Source organism: Nothoprocta perdicaria, unplaced genomic scaffold (assembly GCF_003342845.1).
Source record: "Nothoprocta perdicaria isolate Ctin4 unplaced genomic scaffold, notPer1 scaffold_387, whole genome shotgun sequence".
Lineage (NCBI taxonomy): Eukaryota > Metazoa > Chordata > Aves > Tinamiformes > Tinamidae > Nothoprocta > Nothoprocta perdicaria.
The window spans coordinates 37,564-64,334 of record NW_020455629.1 but is presented as its reverse complement, the minus strand read 5'-3'; the positions used below and the strand labels follow the sequence as shown (position 1 = coordinate 64,334).

The following is a 26,771-nucleotide window of genomic DNA, read 5'->3' as shown; positions in this document are numbered from 1 at the left end:
AAGTAATAGTAGCATTGCCACCTCTTCAAAAATCCAGATCAGGATTCAGGATGTCAAAGTGCTTTTTGCAGCAGAGATGGGAAAGTGGTTCAGGTTCATCTGGTTCCACATATTCATGGAATATTTTTTATTATGAGGGAATGCAAAAAAAAAAAAAAAAAAGGTGGAACTGGAACAATTGGAAATCATTTTATGAATGTCATCCTGCCAGTGGTGATTGCCATGCAGGCTTAACTTGATCAATTCCCTGTCACATGGGAGTTTCTAAGTCAAGCCAAAGAGTACCCAACTAAGTCCATGATAATAGACAATGTTTTATGGTTGTGAATTAGACATTTCTAGCAACTCTAATCTTAATGTTATTAAAAACATCCTCATCAGCTGAAGGACATCTTTTTGGATCAAGAAATMTTTCTAATTGATTTTCACTTTACTCTCCAAAGGATTTTTCTTTGTTAGTATATATGCATAYATGCACAGCCCAATTTTTTTTTTGTAGAGATCGCAGGCTTTGTTCTCAATCCAGCCCTGTACCTGGTCAGAGCAAGGAAGTGTCAACCATATGCCTAAAGGGTTATTCAGACACCTTTTTCTTCTCACTTGAACATGGGGAATAATAATCATTRCCCCCTTTTCTTCTCCATATGTATAAAAAGAGAAAGAACATTTTTATATGTAAATGTTCCTCTTTAAAAAGACAAATAAGCTAACATGTCTTGCTAGGTTTTCACTCCACAAAAGTGTTCTAATGTATCAATCTAGGGTTTTCTTTTTTCTTTTTTTTTTTTTTTTGGTTCAGTGGTGGGTCAGATGCTCACTTTTCAGTTTCGTTAGTTCTGGCTTTTTGGCTGTGAGAAGGCACTTGGGTAAACCGATGGCTGAGGCACTCCTGGCAGCAGGGAGGTACCTGGTCAGTGGAGCATGAGGACAGATAAGGAGGTACACAAAAATAGAAACTGGGAGTACCAGGACGCACTGAGGTGTCTAGGTTGCAGAGCACACAGCATCTACAGTACTTTGCTGGTAATGCAGCACCCACTGCTCAAGCATCTGAAAGAAATGAGAAAAAGATATTGACTGTTGTGGTTGCTTTATTTAATTTGAAATTCATTTAGACTAGAACATAACTCTATCATGATGGCTAGAGTAGAATGAAGGCAGTACAATGCTTCCTGGTCTGCAAATGTCACCATGTTTATACAAAAGCAGATTATATATAGATACACACACACACATATGTATATATCTCTGTCTGTATATATATGTGTAATCATATATAAGAAAATCTGGGAAAGCATTTCCTGTATTTCAAAGCATTCTGGAGGATGCATGRTATAAAGACATTCTCATTAAAAATATCAGCTCTCCCCTTTATGCCTTTTGAAAGGGGGGTGATTCAGAAGTCTCTGTGTGCCCACAGGACATAACTGAAATAGACTACAAAGGGAAGTAGATAAATATATAAAAGTCTTAGTAAGATACACAATTAGAATGCTATCTCATTTTTTGCAGGTGGGTACTATTAAACATCTGTCTTTTATTATTAAAATTGAGATGACTGCAGGGGCAAAAAGCATCCATGGTATTTTACCAAATCCAAGTTTACTACATACTGTATTACCAATTGCTTTCTCTAACTAAAGGATACTTTTCATTTCGACATTCTGTGCCTGCTATATAGGTATCAAAAGCTCAGCATTTTTCAGACAACTAACCTCTGCATTCGTATTTGAGGTCGGAGAAATAGACCATCTCTTGAGAGAAGACAAAAAGACCTAATCGTCCACCAGCAAAGGTTGTATCATAGATTGGTCCAGAATCCACCATGACTTGTTTCCCTTCATACACTAAAACTCTGTAAAGAAGAACACAAATATAATTTATAACAGAAGAATAATTGTGTCCAGTGCTAAGGGCTGGTAGGACTTTCCAAGAAATAATTCCAAATTTGATTCCAGTAAGGCACCAGATAATAACTACATTGTAAGGATCTCTCTTCAATTATATCTCACGCCCACCTGGCAGGCAGCCATAACACATTAATCAGAAGCAGTGGAGCTGCTCCATAAGTAATTTTATGCACACCATCTGCAAAAGATTTCCCAGTTCTTTATTTAGTAGTCATGTCTCCTGGAATGAACTATGTCATATACTATCATTCACTGATAAGCCCATGTCCCTGTGAACTCAGAGGTTAACTCAAGATTTAGCCACATCACCTAACAATATCATCTTTACAGCCGCATGAATCACTGATTTATCTATCTTTTGGTGCAAAGCAAACATAAAGAACTGGCTGAACTATTCCTTTAGGGTGAAATAAAATATTTAATTGGAGACATGGTGAATTTCAATTTAAAACATTTTAAGAGTCTAATGAAAGCTAGGAGGATCTGGACACAAACAGCTAGACTCACAAACAAGAGATAACGAAGTCCTCCATTTCCAATTTATGGATTACTCAGGCAACCACCTAGGGGCCAAGGAACCCCTCCATTTTCCCTCTCTACCAGATTGGTTCCCATCCTTGAAACTGGCTTTCCCATTTCTCACAGGAGAGAGAGTCAAGGCTTGTAGACTCTCAGTCTCATCAAACAGCCTTTGGGCCAAATGTGAAGTGACTGGATAGTGACTAAAGGACTCTTTGGAGGACAGGACTATAGTCCTGCACAAATTGGTATTTCATTACCTATATGAAGCAGAATGGCTTCACAAGAGGAGCACACTAAAGCAGCTCCCTATAACTCAAAGGTTGGGGACGGATTTTGACTTCTGCAGAAAGGCAATTCAAACCTGCCATGCTTCATTTTCTGAAAGAAGCACGAAGTCCGGTGTTTACAGTTTCAGGTAAGGCAAAAAGGAACAGCTGATAAAACTCTGACATATTTTTCATGTTCATCTCATTGGATTTAAAATGAATTCTCAAAATTAACAGCCCCATTCATATGGAAAGAGAGATAAAGTATTCATCCCAACAATAAAATTATCCAGCTCCAGTCATGTTAATATTATTTGCCTATTTCTGAACAAATACTATTTTCAATTTTATCAGAAATATAGCTTTACATTTTTATTTATTTCCTATCACCATGTCCAATAGAAGGAAGGAGTTTAATGCTCTAGACCATAGGATTTATCAAGATAGTTTGATCTAATGGGATGCCAATTGCATTAACCTTTTTCTGCATATGACTATATTTTTCAAAGGAAGATAAAAGTAACAGTAATATGATTGAATGTGACTGACATGAAGACTGACAACATATGCAAAAGTATTTTTTGTTGCCTTCCAAAAGACAAATAATTTACTTTATCTATCTATCCATCATCTATTTGCTGCTTTACATAGCCAAATGAAACCAACCTGTTTATACTAAAGTACAACATAATCAAACACAGGGAAGTAAGGTCAGACTCTGCTCCATTAAAAACACTCTTTTCAGCTACAGTAGTTAGTGCAAAATAGAAATGACATGGACAGTTGATGCTCATTCTCAAGAACATCAGATAAACAGCTGAGTCTAAGGAAAGTAATATGTCATAGCTCTTTTTTATGTGCTTTACAGATGTATTTTTGGATACTTTTAAAGTATCTCCTATAAGCCACTATTGGAGACAGGATGCTGAACTAGACAGACCGTTGGCCTGCTTCCCTGTGGCAATTCTGATGTTTCTAATTAATTTCATTCATTCAAATTCCAGAGGCTGGGAGCAGTCTCATGCTCCAATCTTGCTTTTCAGTTCTGCTTAGGAATTCTTGGTTCTTTTAGAGAAGAGTTGTTGAGAAAGGCTGGGGTTTTTTTGTTTGTTTGTTTTTTTGTTTTAGAATATTTAGTTGATATAAGTATTGAACAACCAAAACCAAATTAARTACACCTGAAACTAATTATTATTATTTTTGACATACTAAAGATAACAAAATATCTCCAATAGCATGAAAGGATCAGTATCAACTGAATTTACAAACCAAAATATGATTGTTACATCAACAGAGACAAAAGTTACGTTACTATCAGAGAGGCATGGAAGCATTTCTTACTTTATTAAGCCTGTTTTAGGCCGATGAATCAAATGCCACCTGTAAGCAGTATAATCTTTCCAACCAATGTTCTTGGGATCATGCCACAAAGTACGCACCTACAGCAGAAATATGAATGACTTATTAGGAACAGCTCATACCATAATTGTACGTGSACTGTAGTAACTGATCTGTGGCCACAGGCTATTTGTTGCAGAGTGTGAAACTAAAAAGAATTTGATRGTATCATCAGCATAACTTTTACAGTATGTTCACTTCCAGCGAAAGCAAAATTCCTGTCTTTAGTTAGCTATCAGTTATTAATTTGTAGTTTCAAACTTGAAGTCAGTAAAGACCATTTCAGTGTCTATTCTGACTTCCTTTATGAAGTCCTGCCTATATGCACATACTCACCCACACTGCCAGATTTGATGCTTCATCTGTTTGAGTGGCTCAGCAGAAGGAAAGGGACTGCAACTTGCACCAGTGTTATTGTCTGTAATTTATTCTTTTAAAACTGACACAAGAACATGCTGTGAAGCTCTTGCTCCTGCAGTGATCTATCTGCAAAGCGTGGGACTCCTATTTATCTGTTAAGCYCCACTAATTTGATTTCCAACAAGCACAAGTTTCTCCCATGGCTGGGACCTACTTGGAACAGCAGCAAACTTTCTCTTTATTTTTCATTTCTTTTTCTTTTGCTGTCATTGGTAACTGAACTTTAAACAAAGTATAATTCAAACAAGCTGGAGTATTCAAGGACTCTAAGTTCCAATATAGAGGTCCCAAAGGATTTATYGAGAGCAGATATCTCTCTTTTTCTTTAGACCACACTAAATCATCCCTTGTAATGTATTTTCATACATTACATTTTATTTGAAACACAATAAAATTGCTATTATTACAAATAATATGGCAACTTAAGATTAACTGATCATTTGGAGGTATCAAAGAAAATTCCTTTCTAAATGCCCTTCTTCTTTCTGAAGCTTTTGTSACACATCATCACCCGTTTAAAATCTCTCACCTGTCCAGGGGTGTTTCCTGTGTGCCAGAGAGCATTTCTCAAGTGTTCGCCAGCACCAGTTGTTGAATTCACTACTTTGAGTGACACACCAGAATAGCCATATGCCCTGGTGGGTTTGTCCTCCCAGTAGGTCTGAGTCACCTGCTTCCACATCAAGACATAAAACCGACTGCTGGACTGGTAGCCAAACACAAAGCCAGCATAGTCATCATCACGGTCTGTGTTAACATAGAATGTGCCACTGAAGTCAACAGAGCTGAACTCATCATAACCTAGGAGAAGATGAAAGACACAAACCATTCAGTCAAATCTGGTTGCCCATGCCCATAAGTCCCAGTTCTGATACTGACTTTCTCTGAGTTTTTCCAAGAGTCATAAACTATCTTTTTCAGTTTCCCTAGCTGTAAGAGAGAGGTAATTATGATTGCCTACCTAACTTTTGGAGGTTTCTAGAGAGAAATAAGATCCCTACATGAGACACTGAAGACAAAAGGCATCATATTTATGTCAAGTTCTTGGACTGGATATTTTACATGTTACAGTCAATGACAAGTTATAAAGATAAATAAAGGTAAACCGCACTGAGCTATTCTTAATGTGGACATATACACTGCCCACATATGTCAGTGTGAAACTTAGAACATCAAAAAGGTGTGTTTATCTTTTTGTTTTATTTCGTTTAATCTCTAGATCACTAGTTACTTTTTCAAAAACGCTAGCTGAAATGTGATACTCACCTACAGCTATTCCAGGATCAGAGTTCGCAGTCTGTACCAGTTCCTTGCCTTGGTGGCGAATAACCCAGTTGGGATCAATCTGAGCTGTACCCTTGGGGTCCAAGGGGACCATCTGGAACTTCCTGAAGTCAGTTTCACTGATGGCATTATTTTCAGGGCATACATCATAAATATCGGGGACATTATCATTGTCAAAGTCATCTTTGCAAATGTCACCTCTGCCATCACCTATCAGCAATATACATAAACAAACATAGCTGTTAGCAATTTATCGATCTTTCCTAATAACTTTCTGATTAATGGAAGAAATATGTGATGCATATGAGTATGTTATTTTTCTGTTTCTCAAAAAAGGCCCAAATGATACCACATAAAGCTTTATTCYGTGAAAATCCATTTTCAAAAATTGCCTGTAAAGCCTGGGGGTATATTCTAACTCAGAAGTCACTGACTTAAATCAGGGCCAAAATCACTCTTAATAAAATTGTCTTGCTGATTGGTTTATGACAATGATCAATCCAGCCCATAGTCTACTGCTTTAGAATCAAGATTGAGGGATTTGGAAGTTGCAAATGTCCATGTAATTTACTAAAGTGTATACCACATTTCAAGTTTGATTTATCCCAGATGTGGATACAAGGTTTAAATAGGTGCAATGCACATGAATTAAAGCAATATTGCTGAGTATCTTAWCTCTCCTGTGCAATACTAAATCCCCACATACTACTGAATATATTTAACTTCAAGACTTTTATCTCTATGTCTATCTCTATCTCTAAGAGAAAAAAAGTGAATTTCCAGTTTTATTCTCTTTGGCAATAGTAAAGAGGTAATTCTTGAGCAACAGGAGAATGTAATTCTTGATTAAAAGGCCTGGTGACATTCCATTTAGTACTGAGCTGCTGCTGACAACATTAACACCATTTCCAGAAAAATAGGAAGCATTTATTTACCCAGTCACATCTAACAGCTCTCTCCAAGACTGCATCTTTAAATATTCACATCTTCAAGAACATGGGAACATGGGAACATCTTTTAGCTTTATTTATCTCTTTCTTCAAGCTTTGTGTTGGCATGCCACTGATTACAGTGCTTCAACTTCCTTTTTTACAACTGCTTCAATTTCCTTTCCTTTCCTTTNTTTTTTTTTTTTTTTTTTTTTTTGTGAATACTTGGACTACACATAAAGGCAGACACTTGCAAATCCAGGTGATGACTGATTCTAACGAACTACCCATTTGGGGTCCACCCTTGTTTTGAGATATTCCTAAAATTAAGGAGCCATTCCAAAAACTCCATGTACAAAGATACTGCCACTTTATTATTGGGCTGARAGATAACATTTCCTACAGCAAAGTTATTTTACCAGGAAATCAGGACTTGGTCTTTCTAAACGTATATGCAACTTTATTGTGTGTGAACTGAGCTCTGTTTTTAATTTCACCAACCCAACCATTGAATCACCCCAATAAGGTCTATAACTCAGAACAGAAATTGCTCACATGCTTACTTTATAGGGGCTATTACCCATGGGTAGGTTACAGTGGTATTCAAGGGAGAAATAGTTCAATTCCCTCAATGTCCATGATGTCTAGCATGTCAGAACCAGCTCCCTTTGAGCTGAAATCTTGCTCTTAAAAAAATATGAATACCCCAAAATCTGAATTGGATACTAAGAACTAACTCAAGTTCTTACTCTACTTACCATCAGAGTCCTCCTGCTCAGGGTTGTATCTGAGGCGACAATTGTCTCTGTCATCAGGGACACCATCATTGTCATCATCAGGATCACAGGCATCCCCTTTACCATCCTTGTCATGGTCAGCTTGGTTAGCGTTGGGGATGTAAGGGCAGTTATCCTGGTTGTTCTGGTGACCATCTTCATCTATATCCTCATTATTGTCACACTGGTCACCAACAAGGTCATTATCTGCATCAGTCTAAGAAAGGCAGAGGAAAAAAATATATATTTTTTTTAAAGTTAAAGCAAAAATAGGGATAGTCTAGTACTTTTTCTCAGCATTTCTCCTCAGTAACTCTGGAGCAATGGCATCTGTCCTTCCTCAAAGCATAAACATTATTCCAAACTTCAGGATTAGTATGGCTGCTTGTGTTGCTATACTGGTACCAAAGATAYACCAAAGTAGGTCAATGGTCATGATCTTCATTTTTCTCATTCTCATATGAACTCTATATCATGGGAATGTTGCAAGCTGGACAGTGTGCTTACATGGACAATACTGTTTGCTTKACTTTACATATCTGCACATGGATCAACAAACCTAGGCACATTAAAGGTAGCTGTGAGAATATACAGACTTGCCATGGGAGAAAAACATTCAAAGATCTTAAGAGTACAAGAGAACTAAAGGCATTATCATTCTACTTCTCTTTCATTTGATACAAAATGATCTGACAACCTGAGATGGGAGAATAAACAATAAAAAGCTTCAGCCCTACAGGCACTGAGAGCAATTCCTGCAACAATATCAGAATTTGAAATGGGCAAAGGAGTATTCTTTCAAGACATTAAGATTGCAACTCTGATGTAATTACTTAATAAAACAGACTGCTCAGTTGTTCATCTTGCCTTGAATATATCATTAATATTTCATGAGCGTGCATGACTATATACAGTTCAAATAGCCAAATAATTTCTCACATTAATTTATTATCTCAAAACAATTCAGTTCTGGGTAATATGTGCAGCTCATATAAATCTTTTTGCTCCAGTAAGTGTGTTTTTTTTCCTTCAAGTGGTATGAACAACTGTTATTGACCTCAGTAATACTACTGAGTCCTACAATGAAGCAAATTTCATTAACTCTGTATTATTATAATCCCAGAACATTCAKCTGCAAAAGACATGGGAATAAAGTGTTGTATCCTTGAAAAGTATTGGAAAAAAAAAAAAGACATATTTTACTCTTTTATTCATCAAAACTGCTCTGTATCCCTGTAGACAAACAGCTGAGCTTTCTATAGCTGTTTCATTTTTTAGCCTTTTTCTCAGCCTCCTCAGGAGCAAGAAATATCTAAATTCACTATTTCCATAACCACATATTTTCTGTTAAAAAGTCTACAATACAACACTGGTRTGGTTTATGTGTGTGCAGGCAAAACAAGCTCTTTTATCTTGGAGCCTGCCCAGCGCCAGTAGCTTTCAGCAGAAAAATTCTATCTGCCTCTCTGTCCCAGTATCCCTCCTGTTCCTCATAGGAAACAGCGTATTCCTTCTGCCCACGTCTGCCTCCAACCTCTGTCTCAGAAATCAGCCTCTGTCTCAGGCTTCTGGGGAATAACACAATGTGTCAGGCTATCACAGATCACTGCTACAGATATTTCTAAAATGATACAGCATATTGTGGTATTGACCACGTATGTGCTGAAATTACATGCAAGTATATGGTAGAGTTCCTTCACTCTACTTGTATTATACAACTGTAATGCAGCAGAAATAGTAACAGCTTCAGAYATTTCCTCAAATGTTTCCCTTTTCATCTCTGCTCTTGTTCCAAAATCTGTGTTAATGAAACTCTGTGTACACATTTACCTGGTCTGGATTATGCATCAGTGGACAGTTATCACACTGATCACCAACACCATCACCATCTGTATCACTCTGGTCTGTGTTGTAAACATAAGGACAGTTATCTCGTTCATTAAAAATGTCTGAGGGAAGAAAAAAAATGAAAAACAAATCAAAGAAATTAGAATGATACAGTATCCAGCACAGATAGCCATATACAATATGAGTCACCACTACAAAATGCAGGCTTTTAAGGGGCTCAGAGGCCTTCTGATTGATACAACAGCACACTGAAAAATGAAATAGTGAAAAGACTAGCATTAGAAAAAATATGGTACTAATCCTACTTTTCATGTTATAATAAACCCTTCCATTTTACTATTTTTTTTTGTTTGTTTGTTTTGCTTTTCCCCCAAGAGATTTTCTAGCCTAGGGCCTGATTATGTTTGAAGAATTTAGTCCTTTTTTTCTAAACACATATTTTATATTTGTAAAAGAAATTATCATATAGGTAGATATTTTATTTTTGTTTAATATGACTTGTAATTTCTTCCCAGACCTTCTGAGGAATCATGCAGAATGCACAGCTATATCATGGAAGAATTTCTGAAGAGCTCTACATGGCAGCAACTGCATTAATGGTTAGCCATCTCAGCAGTTAAAGATTTTATCTKATGTTTATCATGTTTATGTGACTAAACGTGCATCACACACTGTACTGCATATCACATTTTCAATAGAAACTGTTCTCCCTCTGGAAATATCGTTGTTCAATTGATAACCCCCCTCCAAATTATAACGTTGAAAAGAAGCAAAATCCAGACATGTTTGCCTAGCTGTCTGGAAAGGACACATGGTTCTTCAGTGTTATATGGTCTCTGGATATTTGTACAGTCCTTCAGCAAATGACATGAAATTACATTTTTCTTTTCATATATATATGTAGAGCCCTCATGATTACTACTAAGAACCTGATGATTTGCAGGATGAGAAGATTTTAATAAATCCAGAAGTTCAAATCAGATAGACATCCAAGGGATTACAAGTTTATTAAAGAAAAATACTTGATTTCTTCTTCAATTTCTAAATTTTACAACTTCTGAATTCTCATAAATTGAAATGCTGCAGGGATATAACTTTTGAAAACCATTTCTGTGCATATCCCCTTCTTATTCTGACCCAAATTGGGGWATATAGACATGCACTCGTAAATAAAATAAGTACTATGAAAAATATCTTAAGACATAAAATGTGTTGGAGTGTTGTACACACCACATTTTTTCAATAGAAACATTTCCACTAAAAACATACCATCTCCATCAATATCCACAGCACATGAGTCACCCTCCCCATTATTATCTGTGTCAATCTGAGCTGGGTTGTGCACATATGGGCAATTATCACAGCGATCACCAACTTCATCCTTGTCATAATCAAACTGACGAGGGTTGAATAGAAGTGGGCAATTATCCTAGAGAGGAAGAAAAAATTGAAAAGTATAAATTACAGCTGGAGTTGAGGGAATGAGAGGCCCCCTCTGAAACAGTATTTCTTACTCCTTACTCATTGTGGTCACAGGTCAAAGTGAAAATATAGTATTTTTCTAGTGGACAGAAATTTGTGGTAAAGGGACGGTTTCAGAGTGCAGCCTGGCTCACTGTGAACATTCCGTATAAGGCATGTAAAGTGTGTACCACATCTCATTAATAGACCAGCAAGTGAGAAAATAGCTGTATAGTAATAATTCAAAAGAATTGTATTCTACTAGTTTATTTTWTTTTCAAAGATCAGAATGTATTGCAAAATCAGACCAACTTCATCACCATGTTTTTTTTAGGAATGAACTAGAATCAATATTCTGACTTTTGGAACAAGATAGTATCAATGGTCCTCTTTTTAAATGAAGTATTTTGATTTTTTTTAATTTCAAAAATGGGTTCATTTTTCTCTTTTATTTTGCCCTAGAAGGGATATGATAACAGAGTGCAAAGTATTTTTAAGATAAAAGTGAAATAAAATAATTGACCAAAATTTTTTTTCCTTTGACTATTTCTTTTAGGGAAAKTTTGAAAAAAATCACTTAAGTTCATAATTTGAAAATTCACTATAAAAAAAAAATTATGCTTCAAATATCCCTAAATTATATGCCTTTTCATGGGCATAAGGAACTACTCAGTGTGAAAAACAAAGAAGGACCAAACCAAAGCAGTGTGAGTGGTGGCAGGAAAATCAGGCTTCATGATATCTGGAGGGGCACCATTTAAAGAGATCTTTATACTACTTTTGCTCTGTGCAAATGCACAGCATAGTTTAGTAGGACAGATCATTACATCATCCAAACATTCTAGCCTCTCCAGAAGTATATGTATTATCTTTAAGTATATAAAATAAAGTCAACATTTTACAAACATTTGAACTGCTGACTATGATTTTTTAAAGATATACACTAAATTATATTATTTATCAAATTCTTCTTTGACTTGTCAAATATACCCCCCCCTGCGTGTGCAGGGGGGTTGGACTCGATGACCTCTGAGGTCCCTTCCAACCTTGGGCATTCTATGATTCTAATATTCTTGCAGACTCTGCAGACAAATGAATCTCAATCTTGTGGGCAGATCCAAAGTAGAAAAGTATGGAGCAAGTAGTTACTTTCCTCCTGTGAGTTCTGCTTATRTAGGATGTATTATTAGTTATGACACATACACTATAGTAAGTTCCCAACATACCTCAAATATAACATGGGCATGCTTTTCAAACATGACAGAGGCATCATTCTCTCATTACAAAATATAAAACCCAATATCACTTTCTATTAAACTGAAGTGCCCATGCCCATTTTCATGTGTCCAACTGAACAGAGCTCACATGGAGCTCACATAGCTCAGTGCAGGATCCTCAGGTCTGATTCATTCTGTTCAGTGTTACTGTTTGACCTTCCCCAATACAGCTTGCAGTATATAAGACAGAGAAAACAGTGTTGGCAATACAACTGCTTGATACTGCTTTTTTTTTTTTTTTTTTTTTTTTTTTTTTTTTGTCTTGTAATGGTTTTGCTTAAAAGCTGTCAACATTCTGAAGACAAAGAAATGCATCTTACTTTGTCATCTTCAACACCATCATTGTCATCATCCTCATCACAGGCATCTCCTTTGCCATCTTTATCAAAGTCTTCCTGGCCAGAATTAGGCAGAAGGGGGCAGTTATCCTGACCAAAAGAAATAACCAGTACATTATGTATCCATTACTACTTACTGTTACTTATCTTATTCATATAGCTTTGATTAGACAGTAAGTTCATTTTCAGACACTAACAACTTCAAGAAAAAAATCTTTAGTTTGCTCTTTTTAATCTGAGAAAGCTTTGTATTTTTAACAGTTCCTGGCCCTTCACCTCCTTTAAATAAATTATTTTCCTCTAATTACATTAGGATATATTATTGAAACACATGAAAAAGCCTTTGGAAACAGCTTTTTTAAAGTAGCCTCAGCACGTTGGGTTTTAAATGAAAACTGATGGGTTATGTTATATCTTGAGTCAACATGTTGCACATCCTGATGAAAAGAACCAACAAAAATATATATGTGCATATATATATTTWTATATATATATATAGATATATATGATCTGCAATTGCTGAATTGGCTGGATCCACAWTGAAGAGGCATCAGCAAGGGTGARGAAGTTCAGCATTACAAGCTCACATTTCCACTCATGTCTGAAATTCCCTTCTGCTGAGAAAGACCAAGTTACTGACTTCAATTGGATGAAGTCTAAGAGAGTGACTTTGAACTCTCTTGAACTCTCTTATTAAGCCAGCTGATCTTGTTGAAAGTTGATCTCARACTTTCCTAGTCTTTGTGCAACTTGTCTCATTTTATTATCCACTATGTTTTTAATTGTAAGTTATAGGAGTAGAAGTTCATGATAGCTTTAGAGATAAATGACTTTAATACAGAGAGAACAAAATGATGAAGAGGAGAAAAAAAATTACATTATATGAAACTGTGTAGATATATGAAACTATCTAGGTATATGAAACTGCAGATGGCTGTGCCTCCTCCTCAGGTAAATGGTTCTGAAAAGTTCACTTCATCTAGTTGCTTAATTTACTGCTGCGAAGTTCACAACCCYCTATATCCTGCTTGTTGTTCAACTACCAATCACCAGCATGATCATCATTCAGGATTCARGGAACTAACTTCCAAGCTACTTATGAGATGTCTAAACTTGTAGAATTCAAACAACTTCATTCTGTTTTGACACAGCAGCATTCCATCAGAATGAGATATTAAGGTGTGTTCATCTTTTCTCACCAACTTCAGTCCTACTGAGAGGAAGACCAAGCTGGCGAGCCAAAATGGAGTTACAGCGTGCTGCGGATAAACATACGACCATCATCCCAGGGAACATATATGATAGATGACTACTGCTAAATCTACAATCAACCTTTTTTAGGCTTCCTAATGCTTCTTTTCTTAGCATTAGAATCTTTTCTTTTCTATACMGTGTCTCAGCTTTGGCAGGAAGGGTGGAGAACAATCTTAGGTCAGTCTTGCTTTGCTAATCTGGCAAAGAGTTTATCCCCCTGATAACCAAAGCAAAGATCTTCCACTCCACGTATCTGAATGAGTGGGCTGTACTCTATTCTTAGGTTCCTATTGCCAAAACMTCATCTTAGGCTCTAAATCCAAGCTTCATAGAGGGTTCACCTCTTAATTATCTGAAAGGAAGAGAAGGGATTYCGAGTTGTAGATCCTAAGTCTTACAAGCCTTGAAGGCTTGCTCCTCCCAGAGATTTCCCTTTAGTTCTAGCGAACTGTGTGCTCTGCACATACACATGAAACAGCTCTTGCTCAATGTATTATTCAGAGGCACTCCAGCCTTCCCTCAATATTGAGCAGGAAGAGATACAAAGCACAAGACTCTGAATTCTATTATGAAAATTCCCTATCCCTTACTGGATCAATAAATGAATAAACATTTCACAGTATCTCATAGAAAGACTATTGTAATAGTAAAGGCTTAAATAAATTGACCACCAGAAAATTGTTATGACAGAAGGAAAATTTGGATATGATATGGCTTTTTATCTCCCTTTTTCTACTTACCTTCACACAATGGTACGTAGCGTTAGCAGCACAGACCAAGTTATTGTTCGGCCAGCCATCCAAATCTGAATCTTCACCACAAATGTGACCATCACCAGCATAGCCTGTCCTACATTCACATTTGTACATGGGATCACTGAAATGGCCCAGATAGATACATTCTGCAGACTTGTGGCAACTGTGTGTCTTGTCCTTACATGGATTCTCAGGTTCACACACCTGTAAAAAATACAGTATGCTTATTGTAAGATGATGATATTTGTATCCAACCCAGCTATTTCAAAACCAGACCAGTTATCCAGATGCAAAACAGCAGAAACTGTATAAGTCATATAGCTCTGCCAGTTCACAACTACAGAAAATGTGTATGATGAAAATAATTAAAATAAAACMCAGAAAAAAATGGACCCTATTCAAAAAGCAATTAAAGTGATTACTTTAATCTGCTTTCTTTCAGACATCTTTAATCCCCACACAGTTTCTCTAACAGAAAGTAGACCATACTCACATGTTTCTTTTACTGTGCTACTTGTCAGGCTGTCAGCGTTATTTTTTTTCCTTGAATCAAAGAGATTGGCTAATGAATTTTCATATTCTGCTGTAGTAAGTTTTTATTACCTATCACTTTGCTTTTTTTTTTTTTTTTTTGACAGTATCTGAAGAGTTTAAGTTTAGCATATGTTTTGCATTTAGGCTTCAAATGTTGATTCAATCGGTGTTTAGTTCAATAGAAAGAAGGCAGCCATTTCATGACATTTGTTTCAACATTTCTGTCCTAATTGTCTATCAAACCATAGTCTTCAATATCACRTCCATTCCTTCCATCTTTCCCCACTCATAGGTGTTGACCCACTGGGATTTAGCGAATGACAACTTCAAACAATGTCTGGTGATATCCATATTCATAGCAATATATTTATGAAGATAACTATTCTGATTTTACAATTCCCTATTCCCTATGTAGGCATTTAGAGATGAGAAAAACAGCAGGGAATGAACTGAGTGTTCAGCAGGGAATTAAAACCTTCTCCTGGCATTTTTTKCTTATTTTGTCCAGCTGTGAAGATGAGAGGAGAAAATAAGACCCATAAAAAATCAGATTCAATGTTTTGTCATTTCAATCAAAAATAGTCTGGAGCTAGTTAGATATTTTAACCTAYCTTTGCTCGGCACATAAGTTTATCACTTTTTCCACACACAGATATTTTCAGGTGAAAATGCTGCAGCTTTTAAGCTCTTTCAAATTCTCTTCAACATCACTTACTTGCTTCTCTGTCTTCGCAACTTCCAATCCTACTCCATAGGGCTGGCTTCCTTTATAGCGTGGAGGACATGGCAAGCAGTGAAAACCTGGATTTGTGTTCACACAGCGATGGACCTGATTCACCTTAAAGCAAACATCTGGTACAGCTATGCACTGAAAGAAAAGAAAGAAAGAAAGAAAAACCCAATTAGATGACTATCACTCCCAAACAATAAGAACTTCACAGTGATTTCTTGATCTTTATAGAAATGTGGTCTACCTCATCAAGATCCTCACAGACTGTGCCATTGCCAAGGTAGCCTGCTGGACACGGCCCACATGACCAAGATCCATCTGGGTAACTATTGCACTCTGCTCCAGGAAAGCAAGGATTTGATAAACACCCATCTGACAGACGACCAAAGGCATACAAAAACAAAAAGACAAAAAAGAAGTTAGAAGGATACAAGCCCTATAAGAATACGTTTGAAAAACAGGCATTCTCTGTTTTTTAGCTTAGATCACACATGTTGAAACATACTCAGATAAACCCTTTGAAATTAGGGTTATTAAATCCATTTAATATGATATTAGTTGAATGTGAAAATACTACAGATTGCTACATTGAGTTGGATATATTACAGCATACTGAGACCTGTTTAAGAAAAGCATACTTGTTCAGATAAAATCAGTATCAAGAATATGTATAAAAATCTCATGGATCTAACCAATATCCAAAAAGAGTTTAAACCTTTCTTGAAACAAAAGTGAAATAAGTAGATTTCACAGTGTCAGTTCATATGTTTCCCACTAAAGAAACAAGAGCAAGAATAGTTACGTAGATTGTGAATAATGACTAACTAAATACTAACCAATTGGGCAATCCTTCTTATTACACATGTCGTGTTGTTTGACATCTCCTGCACATGGTTTTCCTCCATACTGTGGCTCTGGACTGTTACAGAGGCGAGATCTCTCACGAAGCCCTCCTCCACAGGTAACCGTGCAAGCAGACCATGGAGACCAAGGACCCCACTGACCGTTCACTGGAATACACAAAACAAAAGGCATCACAAGCCATATGCTGAGGACATTTGATGCCAATGACAACAATCCTTTCTTCAGATCCCTGACTGAAAGCAGTTTCCCACTGCACATAGAGGAAGAAAGATRCTGGCACAGCCTGATACTAAGATAACAATACTGCAGACACAAGCAAACATGTAAAAAAAATACCCAATTGCTTTATAAGCATTTTTGGCCAATAATTCAAAACAACAAGCAGTGTCCACTGGCATTATGTATTTCCATTTGAATTAATCAGAACAAGTACACTGGCTTCAAAGTTGCCTACTAAGCTTCCATTTTGTATGGACAGTGGCACATGACTACAAGATTCAAAATATAACCTCGACAAATCAGAGCTCTATAACTTTAAGGCAACCGTGTGCTCAGAAAGGCAATTTGTTCACTAACTATTCATTCCATTCAAAAAGGACCATTGATTATATGCTGTGTAGTTTCTTATTCTCTGTGAATATACAAATCGAATGGAACTAACTATTCTGTTACTGTGAGAACTTAAGATGAAGTCTACTGTTTGATATGATTTTTTTTTATTAGTATGGTCACTACATTTTGCTGCAGTTATTGTTTTTTGTTTGGTAATCCACTCATTCGTATAGCTCAAAGAATGCTGCTTGATTCACAAATATAATGACTCTTTTGCACATTTTATACTTATGCAACTCTACTGATTCTGTTATTGCTCTTCAATTTTTCYGAAATACAAATATTTAACCAGACTCTATGTTGGTTTGCAGTGTTGTAAAAACTGTGGTTCTTGAGGTGACCTATTCACAAAGTGAATATAGCTATTTAAATACAATTGGTTTAGAAAGTTTGACATCAGTTTTAAGTTCATATCTCACAGATAGAATGGAAAGGCTGTGCAGAGGAGGTAAACTTTTTTTTTTTTTTAATGGGAGAAGTACATAGAAAAGCAAATAGAAAATTGGTGGCATGAAAAGCAGTCTTTAAAGAGGTTAAAARAAGTGTGGAGAACAAAAAACATAGCCTAGAAGTGGTTTAGTATGGCTTGTATAAGTTTAAAATATAGATAGATATATTCATCTGGTTATTATGATCTATCTCTATGTCTATCCTTTATATGTCTATACCTAATATATTTTACCACCTCTCTATGAGAAAGAAAATGTTTTTCTTCATGCTAGGCAGAAATAAATAACTAAATGATGATTTCTTTTCCCTCTCAAACTCTTAACACTTAAAGACAATTTACAGCTTAAGAGGTTTACAAAACCTCAGACTGCATTGTCATAATTATCAAAACATCCAACTGAGGCAGATTAGCAAATTAACACTTAACTAAAACATGGAGAACTRTTGTGACTTTCAAGAGGCTACAGAGTCAGTTGGTGGCAAGATCACAAAAGGAATCCCAKGTTCCTGACTTGTGATCCCCCAAAAGCTCTACAAACACCATCATGCTAAATCTCAAAATTCAAAAAATGAAGGTGTATTTCATCCCTAAACTACAAGTTATACCCTCTGTCATAAAATTCACTATAAATTGGAGCTAGATGAATAATAATCTAGTTGAATTCCATCCAGCATTTAAGACCACAGATTTACCTGGACATGGAGACTTCTCACATTTCTCTGTTTCGCGACCGTTTCCAACACAATTTTTGCCACCCATCTGAGGAATGGGAGAATTGCAGAGGCGGATACGAGTGATATTTCCTATTCCACAGGTAACTGAACATGAAGACCAAGGAGACCAGTGACTCCAGCCACCATCTTGACGTACTGCCGGAGAACAGAAAAAAAACTCAAGGAAATAGCTCACTTTGACCAGTAATACAATCTTACTGTGAACTTAGCCTTCTAATAAGCCCTTCACCACGTATGAATGTCCTCTCGCTTTCCTAATACTGTCACTTACAAAGCCCAAGATTTCAGTTCACATGTTCAAGTACAAGTTTCTTAAGAATCTCAAGGACCAACACAGGATTAACATAGATGTTAGTTATTTTATTTAAAAATAATTTGTCCCAATAGAACGAATACTTGTTCTAAATAAACATTTGCAAAATTAGTAGGGTGAGCATTAACCTTCAGTACTATAGTATTTTGGATGGAGAGAGTCTGTGCAATAGTATGAGTTACTTCTAGGTGTCATAAATATAAAAGCAGCAAAATTTTTCTATAATTTTGTATTCCTAAACACTGCTGTGCAAAAGGATGGTACCAATAATCATGAATAAATGGCAGATCAACAGTCCTCTCTCTAYGTATATCAATCATGAGTTGCCTCCAAAATGACCTCAAATAAATGGCCTCCTGTTTTTAATGTGAAAAAAAAACCACTTACTACCTCTTAGTTAACAGAGTTGAKCCTGGAATATACATACTAAACTGTCAGGAAAAGTATGAATACTAAAAAGGGGGGAAATGAGGAAAAAAAAATTACTGATAGCTACTGTAATCCTATAATCATGCATGCAGAAGTGTTTGAATACATACAGTTCTGACTATCAAGTGTTCACAAGAAAACCAAAGGAAATTTGACTTTCTTTAGAAAAGCAAGAAGCTTACTGAAAAGATAATGCATTACTTACTGCGATGGTCACATTTCTTAAAGCTGCACATTCTTGTTTGGATGTGCGGGCCTGTACAAGCACTCCTGGTGACATCGCATGACCTTCCTCGCATCTGAGTGCCAGAGCCACAAGTAACTGAGCACTTTGTCCAGTCTGACCATGGTGACCAGCCTTCCTCACTGTCATCAGCTGCAGAGCAGAAGATACAAAAAAAGTGCTTAGCACTACCTGCTACTTTTGGCTTCCACATACCCTTAACTTTGGAATATTGGTCAATATGGTGAGAGGTGGCCTCACCTCTGTTCAGACACAACATAACTGTAAATGTGATCAGAAGCATCTTATAGGAATGTACCCTATGCTTTGAATAGGCAAAAAAACCTCTGAATATATTCCAATGGGTTTAAATTATTTAGGACAACTAAGCAGTCCAGAAGAACTACTCTTTGTTTGTTTTGTTTTTTCCCTGTAATAGATCTGTCCAGAACAGAGTGGAATGAACTGTATTCACAACAAATTCACTGAACTAGTTAAATTACTAAAGCTATTGTGAYTCTAATTCACAATCTGCAATGCTGTCTTAAATGCACCTTGCCAATCTGTTCCAATTAAGTAAATCCTTATAACTTAAATAGCATATATGACATAAGATACAAGAATAACAGAATCAAAACAACAGCGAAGAAAAATGACGTGAATTCATAAAATATTCCAAACTACATTAAAATTTTGATTAGGAATCTACACATTCTCCACAACAAGGCAAGAAGACTTCCTAATCTGTGCTAGTCCGTTTTAACTAAAAGGTATGGAAAAGAAACAAAAGCAAATAGTTAGAATAGAATAGTTAAAATAGAAAAAAGTTAGAATGCCATGCCTTGGGAAAAAAAAAAAAAAAAACATTATTGGAGAGGAAAATGCATCTAACTTTTTGTGCACAGCCAAATAAGTAAGTTATCATGCTATTCCTAAGGTACTTATGTAATGACTGAAGAGAGAACAACTCCTGCAAAAGGTAACTTAGAGCACCCACATTATTTTGTATGAGTCTGGTGAATAAATAAGATTTTCTTTGACATTGTTTGCTTGGATATCTTACTCATTTTGAGCACTCTCCAACCCATAAGTGATGGTTTTCAGAACTGCCAAGTGGTACCTTCTCCTTGGCTAAATACTCACAATGAGAGCAGACTGGACAGCATTCACCTTCAATGAAAGATGGATCAGCACAAGAGACTGCAGGGCAGGTGATTTGATGGCACACAATTTTAGAATCCTACAGGTAGAAATCAACATACTGAAGTAAATAAATGTAGACATCTCTGAAAAGTTATGTGGTGTGGAAATTATTTGATATCTTCAAAATATCATGGAAATTAGGAGTATTTTTTATATATATTTCAGTAAGTCTAGGCCAATATCTGAGTAAATGTGAGTAAATCTGAATACAGAAATTGGAATAAATCTCTTGTCCATTTCTGGAGAAAAGAATGCTTACAAAATCTTACCTGGCAGGTACACTTGGTGCAGCTATCTACAATCCAACTTTCATTATCTGAAAAGACACGGCCATCCTGCCAGCAAACTGACTGGTTCTTGAGCGTTTTGTTTGGCCCAATCAATTCCCACATAATTTGGTTCTCTTCAGACTAAAATACGAAGCAAATGAACAAACAAAAAAAAAAAACTGTAGCTTTGAAGTATATCAACTCAAGTAAGACAAAGAAAAAGAAAAGAAAATGTATTTTTCCAATAAAAAAGTACTTTTACACATTTATATACATGAATAAAAGTATCATTCAGTCACTGTGATACTGCATAGTGATTCTTCAGCTAATACCATGACCATAGTTATAATACCCCAAGGAAAACCTGTTCTTAGCATGTTTTTTTCTCCAGATGGGAGTTTTTTTCTTTAGATGGAAATATTTTACTCCAGAGACATTAATATGCTGTATTAATAAACATCCTTCAGAAAGGATTCACTTATTTAGAGTTAGGAGAGGGACAGACCTCAGTGAAATGTCACCATATTACTTTAAATGCAAAAATTCCACATGCTTACATACAGTTAGATACCCTTGTAGTCATTTACCGGTGTATCTATAAATGAGGTATGTACATGCAAAGCTTTAATAATGTATAGGCAAGGTTGGGTTCCTTAGCTTTCAATGATCAAATCTGCAGCAGCTTTTAGAGTCTTGATTTCACCCTTTATATGTGTCTGTGTGTTAGTATGTTCTTTCAAACCACCCTTGGGAAAGCCAAGCCTAACTGAAGATCTTATTCTCAATAACAACTTTAGTAGTCACTTTGAAAACATAAGTCACATCTACAGTATGTAGATATACAGACAAGTACATGTGCATAGACCAAAATGACAGAGCAAAAAGGAAGAGTAGAGCATTACAGACCTCTTTTAGTTCTTACAGGTACCTACCACTTTCTGAAGGTTGTCAGCCAAGTTGTTCACCACGATGCGCAGGCCACTGAGTTCAGTGAACATTGTTCCCAGCTCTTCACAGGAACGATCACAAAACTCCACTTTCTTTTCTTTTTTTTCACCAACATACTCAGTTGTTACAGCAGGGCTCAAGTGAAGGATTTCAGTACTCTCATTGATAGTGTTCACTTCCGCTGGCAGGAAGAAAGGGAAAAAGAAGAATTGTGTATACAGTGTTCTCCCACAGGTGCTTGCTGAAATCTGACTGGCTTCTACACCTAAAGAACAATTTCACGCTTCCCCATGAATGAAAGGAGGTTAGCTGTTGGCTGGTTCCAATTACAGGCTTTCCTTTTCGAAATTAAGAGTTGAGCTCTCTTTCACACAGTCCTCACTTAAGAGCACTGTTGGTAGTAAATACATCCTTTTATGAAGGACACATAGCAAAGGCTACAATATCAAAAAGAAAACAAACTCATTTTATCCCGAGAGCCATGAAAGATTCAGATTTTTTCATCATCATCGACCATGTTTTCTCTATATAGGATAAAAAAAAATGGAGAAGGGGCTTCCTTAGAGAAACTCTTGATATTGCTCTGCCAATTCATCCTAGAAATACTCGGATCAAGTTCATACCATTCTCCAATTTATATCAGCATCTGGGCTGATCTATATCACACCGCCTGCTCTCATACTCATTGTAATGTGATTGTAATGACATTTTGATTTGGAAGCAAAATGAATATGAAGCTAAGATCAGACTGAATATTTGGTCTCTCACTCCAAATAGTTCTCCATTAGAAAACTCTTATGTAAAATAAAACTTTTAGTGCATTATACAGGGAGAACTAAATGTGTTCTTAAAATAAATGACCTTCCTCGCTATTACAGTCTTGAAAATGAATATAATAGAAAATATCAATAGTAATTAAAGAAGATATACATATAATGTGTATAAAATCAATTTTTTCTCCATACAACTGTCATTAAATTGAGTTTTGTGGGCTTTTTTTATTCCCTGCAATAGTGGTAACTAAATAATACAGTCTTCCTTCTGTTAAGCATTTAATTCTTCACCATATAAATATCCTTCAGCTTCCCTGGAAGCTTTGTGTAGCTTAAAGGCTGTAAGTTAAGTTCAACTTTGGTATCAGCTTCAGAGAAATCCATCTTCCAGTCTCTGTCAATAGAGATTACCAGATTCGTAATGGTAGGAACTCATGGTGTACAAATAAAAAGACAGAGCAAAGCATAAAGAGATTTATAAGGAAGAAATCAGCACAAGCATATGAGCCAAAATGTTTCTAAATAAGCCAGTTCTATTCATTGTTTACAAATCACAGAAGGGGGGCAATGCTATAAAAACTTTGAGGACTTGATTGGATGCTTGCTTATACAACATAAATCATAAAAGAAGCCCCAGAAAAAAACAACAACATTTAAATGTACAAGTAAAGTAAACAGGAACAGATGCATTCTTCATTCATTAAGGCTGAAAGTATAAGACAATAAAACCAACCTTAAAATGACATTAAAAAATTATTTCTTAAACAGAATAAAAAAGAGTGGCATGAAGTATTTTTCAAGAAGCTATGAAGTATCTGCCACTAGTCAGGGTGGCAAACTGTTTACACTGTTTCAAAACTTAAATAATCGTCTATCGCTGCTTGTAGGATGGAAAAAGAAAGTTATATATCACATAACAGGTCAGAACTGTTTCTGTCAGAACTGTTTATTTCAATTGGTTTTGGATTCCCTGAAAAGTATGCATTTTTTTCTACCCTATTGAGACCTTAGATTTCTCAGATTGCCCCAAAGCATTTTTCAGGTCATTAAATTTCATATTTTTTCAAGCCTACATAGAGTGTGCCTTGACCGGAACATTCTAAGGACATTATTAAAGCTGCAATCTCAGCAGGAAACAAAAACCAAAACTATGTTTGAAGAACTAAATCCACACTTCCTACTGGCACTTGGCAGCAAGTGAAAGAAGATGCCTGGGGATCACTGGGAAATCGGTTCACTGCTGCTGGCTTCCTGCTAATTTCCTAAGGACTATATGATCATCTCTAAAATGAGAAACCACAAGAGCAGATTGTGCATTCTTTCACATTTGCAAATGTCATTCTGTTCATCTGAGGAAGGTGTTTTACTCATGTATCTGTTTAGATGTATTTGTCATCCTGTCTACTCAATGCATGTATAGAAGTCCTCCTTAAAGTATCTGCAATATCACACTATAGAGAAACTTCCTACCCTCAAACCTACAGCAGTCCCAAGCTGCCATTCCACTGGACATTTTCTCAGGTTAGGATGGAAAATACAATAGGGAAATACAGTTCTGAAAAAACAGTGAATTTATTGTACCCTCACTGATGAGTTGTTACACTTCACTGTGTAACAAGGGCCTCTGCCATGAAAACCTGGCTTTTTAATATCTAATATCTATACCTCATCTCAACGGGTGGTAGAAAACAGTTGTGTAACAAGCTAACAAACCTCTCAGGTCATTCTGATATAGAGTTTCAGCCAGAGACTGTTGTAAGCCCTAGTCTGTCTTTAGACAAGCAATTTCCATCTTGCACTTTCTTCTTGGTCTTGTAAAGAAAAAGTGAAATGAAGTCTTTTTGTTTGTTTGTTTGGTTTTTTTTTTTTTGATAAGCATCTCAGGAATGATAAAAATCAATTCTATATATCTTATTGGACTTTGAAAATTTGGTAGCTAACAGATGTGATAAGAAAAATACTTTTAAAAAAATACTCTGTTGACTATAACTGCAACAACTAAAGAGTACAAGAATCTTTCATAAGGAATGCATTAGCATACAAAACTATTTTCCTTTTAGATTCCCATTGATTTCCTCGTTATATTACAAGTACATTATATTTTGATTTTTACTTAGTGCTGCTTCAAAACACTTCGTCAAACAAATTGCTCTAAACAATAATGATGCAAAGATATCCAGATCTCTCTAGCTGGTTTTACTAGTTAGGTCTATCTACACATGGAACTTCTTGAATGGAGGTTATGAATATCCTTGAATGAGGAATATTTGGAGAGTTATATGTGTCCTTAATTCTAATTAGGCTTTTTGCACCTTTGTTTTTATGAAAAATGAAGTAGGATAACTGAACTGCATCCATCTTGAAACCATCTCTCATTTTATTGAGATTATTGTTTGGACATCAACTCAGGTTCTATTCTTCTACATTCATACTGCTCCTAAAACATTTTTTTTCCACTAACAAAGGTAAAGAATACTAATCAGTATTTCAAAGTTGCCCTGCATACGACAAATCGTAATATGATTCCTCTCTTATGAATTCCTCCTTTTATCTTCTTTCTTCCTTTTTGTACCCTGAAATGGAAATGTAGGGCATAGCACGTCCATGTAGATTCTAGTTTGAGTACAGGAAATAAGTCAGCTGGAACAGACCATAATCAACAAATGACAGAATGCCTTCTTGCCTGAGTGATCTAAGGCCACGTTCCAGATCACATGAGACATTTCTAACAATGTCAGCATACTTGTGTCTGAGTTCTTGCAGCATAGGACATCTCTGGAATATGTTTGAGAATCAACYAAACTCCTTTACCAGGACTGAAAAATAGAATAGCAAATTCATACATATATAAATATGTACATATGTATATATGCTCCCCCTATAAAAATACACACCAATACACACATGTATATCTACATATGAGATTTTTCATGGAAAAATATTCAAAATACATCTTCCTTTTGAAGAAGTTGAACACTGTTGCTGCTTAATTACTTCTGAATAAATAAGAAAAAAAAAAAGTTGAGCATTTCACTCCTCTGCTCCTCTTATATCATGGCAAAGTAACATAAATAATGGAACCTGATAGTTTTGGATAAAACCTTGAAGTGCTGACTATCTCACATACCCATCATGTTCCTTTACTGGAATCCATTGTCTCTGATTCTTGACTGAGCTCCTGCCAGTTACAAACACTGTAAAGTGAAATAGTCAGTGCCTTCCTTGAGCCCTAATACAAAAGCTTAGTGCATATTTAAGATTTCTAATGAACATTTTCCTGTTATAACCAAAAGAAACTCTTGGTTTGTACTATTCCATGAGATTTCTCTACAATTTCAATGGATCCATGCCATGGACTTAGGATAATATGTAACTATTGACATTTCTCATTTTCAGAGTCAATTGAACTACATTAGTGGTAGAAGAAATCCTTACTTGGTTGGGTCCTCTGGCATCCTTTTTTGCGCAGAATGTCCTCTATTGAAGTGTCAAAGATTAACTGAATATTTTGCAAAAGACCCTGCAATAAAAAACAGTTAAAAACAAAGTTGCATCAACTTGGGATTAATCAACAGGTGATTTGTCTTATACTCATGCTACTGCCTGAATTTAATTACAGATAAATTGATAAAGAAAACTATAAAAAACTATAAAACAGTAAACCCTGACACAGTCATTGTAATTGATTTATTAACTTGTTATAAATTATTAAAAATATTTGATAACGTAAAACTGATTGCTTTCTGAAATAGATCATAATAAAACAGTAATTGATGAGCTGTGAGTTCAAATCTCAATTTCCATTGGGTATATTTCAGGCTATAGTGCCACAAGACATTGGCTATGGTGGCAAGACAGTTTAAGAAGTTCTTGCACCACCCTACTTCCATGTTTAGACAGTCATTCCTTGAGTACCTGCGTACCATACTCTGCTGTCTGCTCTGTTGTGCTGTCATTAATATGAGAGGAGGAAAAAAAAGTCTGTTTCACTTTTTAAAAAAATCTCCAAAAATACAATATGTTAACCACAGATCATCTCAGTGATCCAGTTTATGGTATAGGTCCATAAATAGTTCTATCAACAGAAGTGACTGACATACTTAAAGATGGAGACAGGAATGAGGGGTTGAGGGTAAGACCTCTTGGCTTTCCTGACAGCTACAGACTTTAGCATGTTGTGCACTGACTGGAAACTAGATGGCACAATAGGATGGGGGAAAAAAAAAAAAAAAAAAAAAAAAAAAAAAAAA

General features: G+C 35.9%; 1 protein-coding gene across 1 annotated transcript in view; it reads right to left on the bottom strand.

The window, feature by feature from the left end:
- Positions 1–675: 675 nt before the first annotated feature.
- The window catches only part of THBS2 (thrombospondin 2), a 28,359-nt gene continuing 2,263 nt past the window's right edge, over positions 676–26,771 (bottom strand). Inside the window, exons 3-21 of the mRNA XM_026044836.1 lie at positions 25,957–26,041; positions 21,733–21,929; positions 20,801–20,941; positions 20,472–20,568; positions 19,311–19,481; positions 18,322–18,498; positions 16,539–16,712; positions 15,947–16,074; positions 15,688–15,840; positions 14,424–14,642; positions 12,412–12,519; positions 10,623–10,782; positions 9,336–9,454; positions 7,488–7,722; positions 5,783–6,010; positions 5,046–5,317; positions 4,040–4,137; positions 1,716–1,855; positions 676–1,050 (exon numbers count right to left, since the gene is read on the bottom strand). Coding sequence (XP_025900621.1) covers positions 1,043–1,050; positions 1,716–1,855; positions 4,040–4,137; positions 5,046–5,317; positions 5,783–6,010; positions 7,488–7,722; positions 9,336–9,454; positions 10,623–10,782; positions 12,412–12,519; positions 14,424–14,642; positions 15,688–15,840; positions 15,947–16,074; positions 16,539–16,712; positions 18,322–18,498; positions 19,311–19,481; positions 20,472–20,568; positions 20,801–20,941; positions 21,733–21,929; positions 25,957–26,041 — 2,910 coding nt within the window. The 3' untranslated portion in view covers positions 676–1,042. The remainder of the gene's footprint in view (positions 1,051–1,715; positions 1,856–4,039; positions 4,138–5,045; positions 5,318–5,782; positions 6,011–7,487; positions 7,723–9,335; positions 9,455–10,622; positions 10,783–12,411; positions 12,520–14,423; positions 14,643–15,687; positions 15,841–15,946; positions 16,075–16,538; positions 16,713–18,321; positions 18,499–19,310; positions 19,482–20,471; positions 20,569–20,800; positions 20,942–21,732; positions 21,930–25,956; positions 26,042–26,771) is intronic.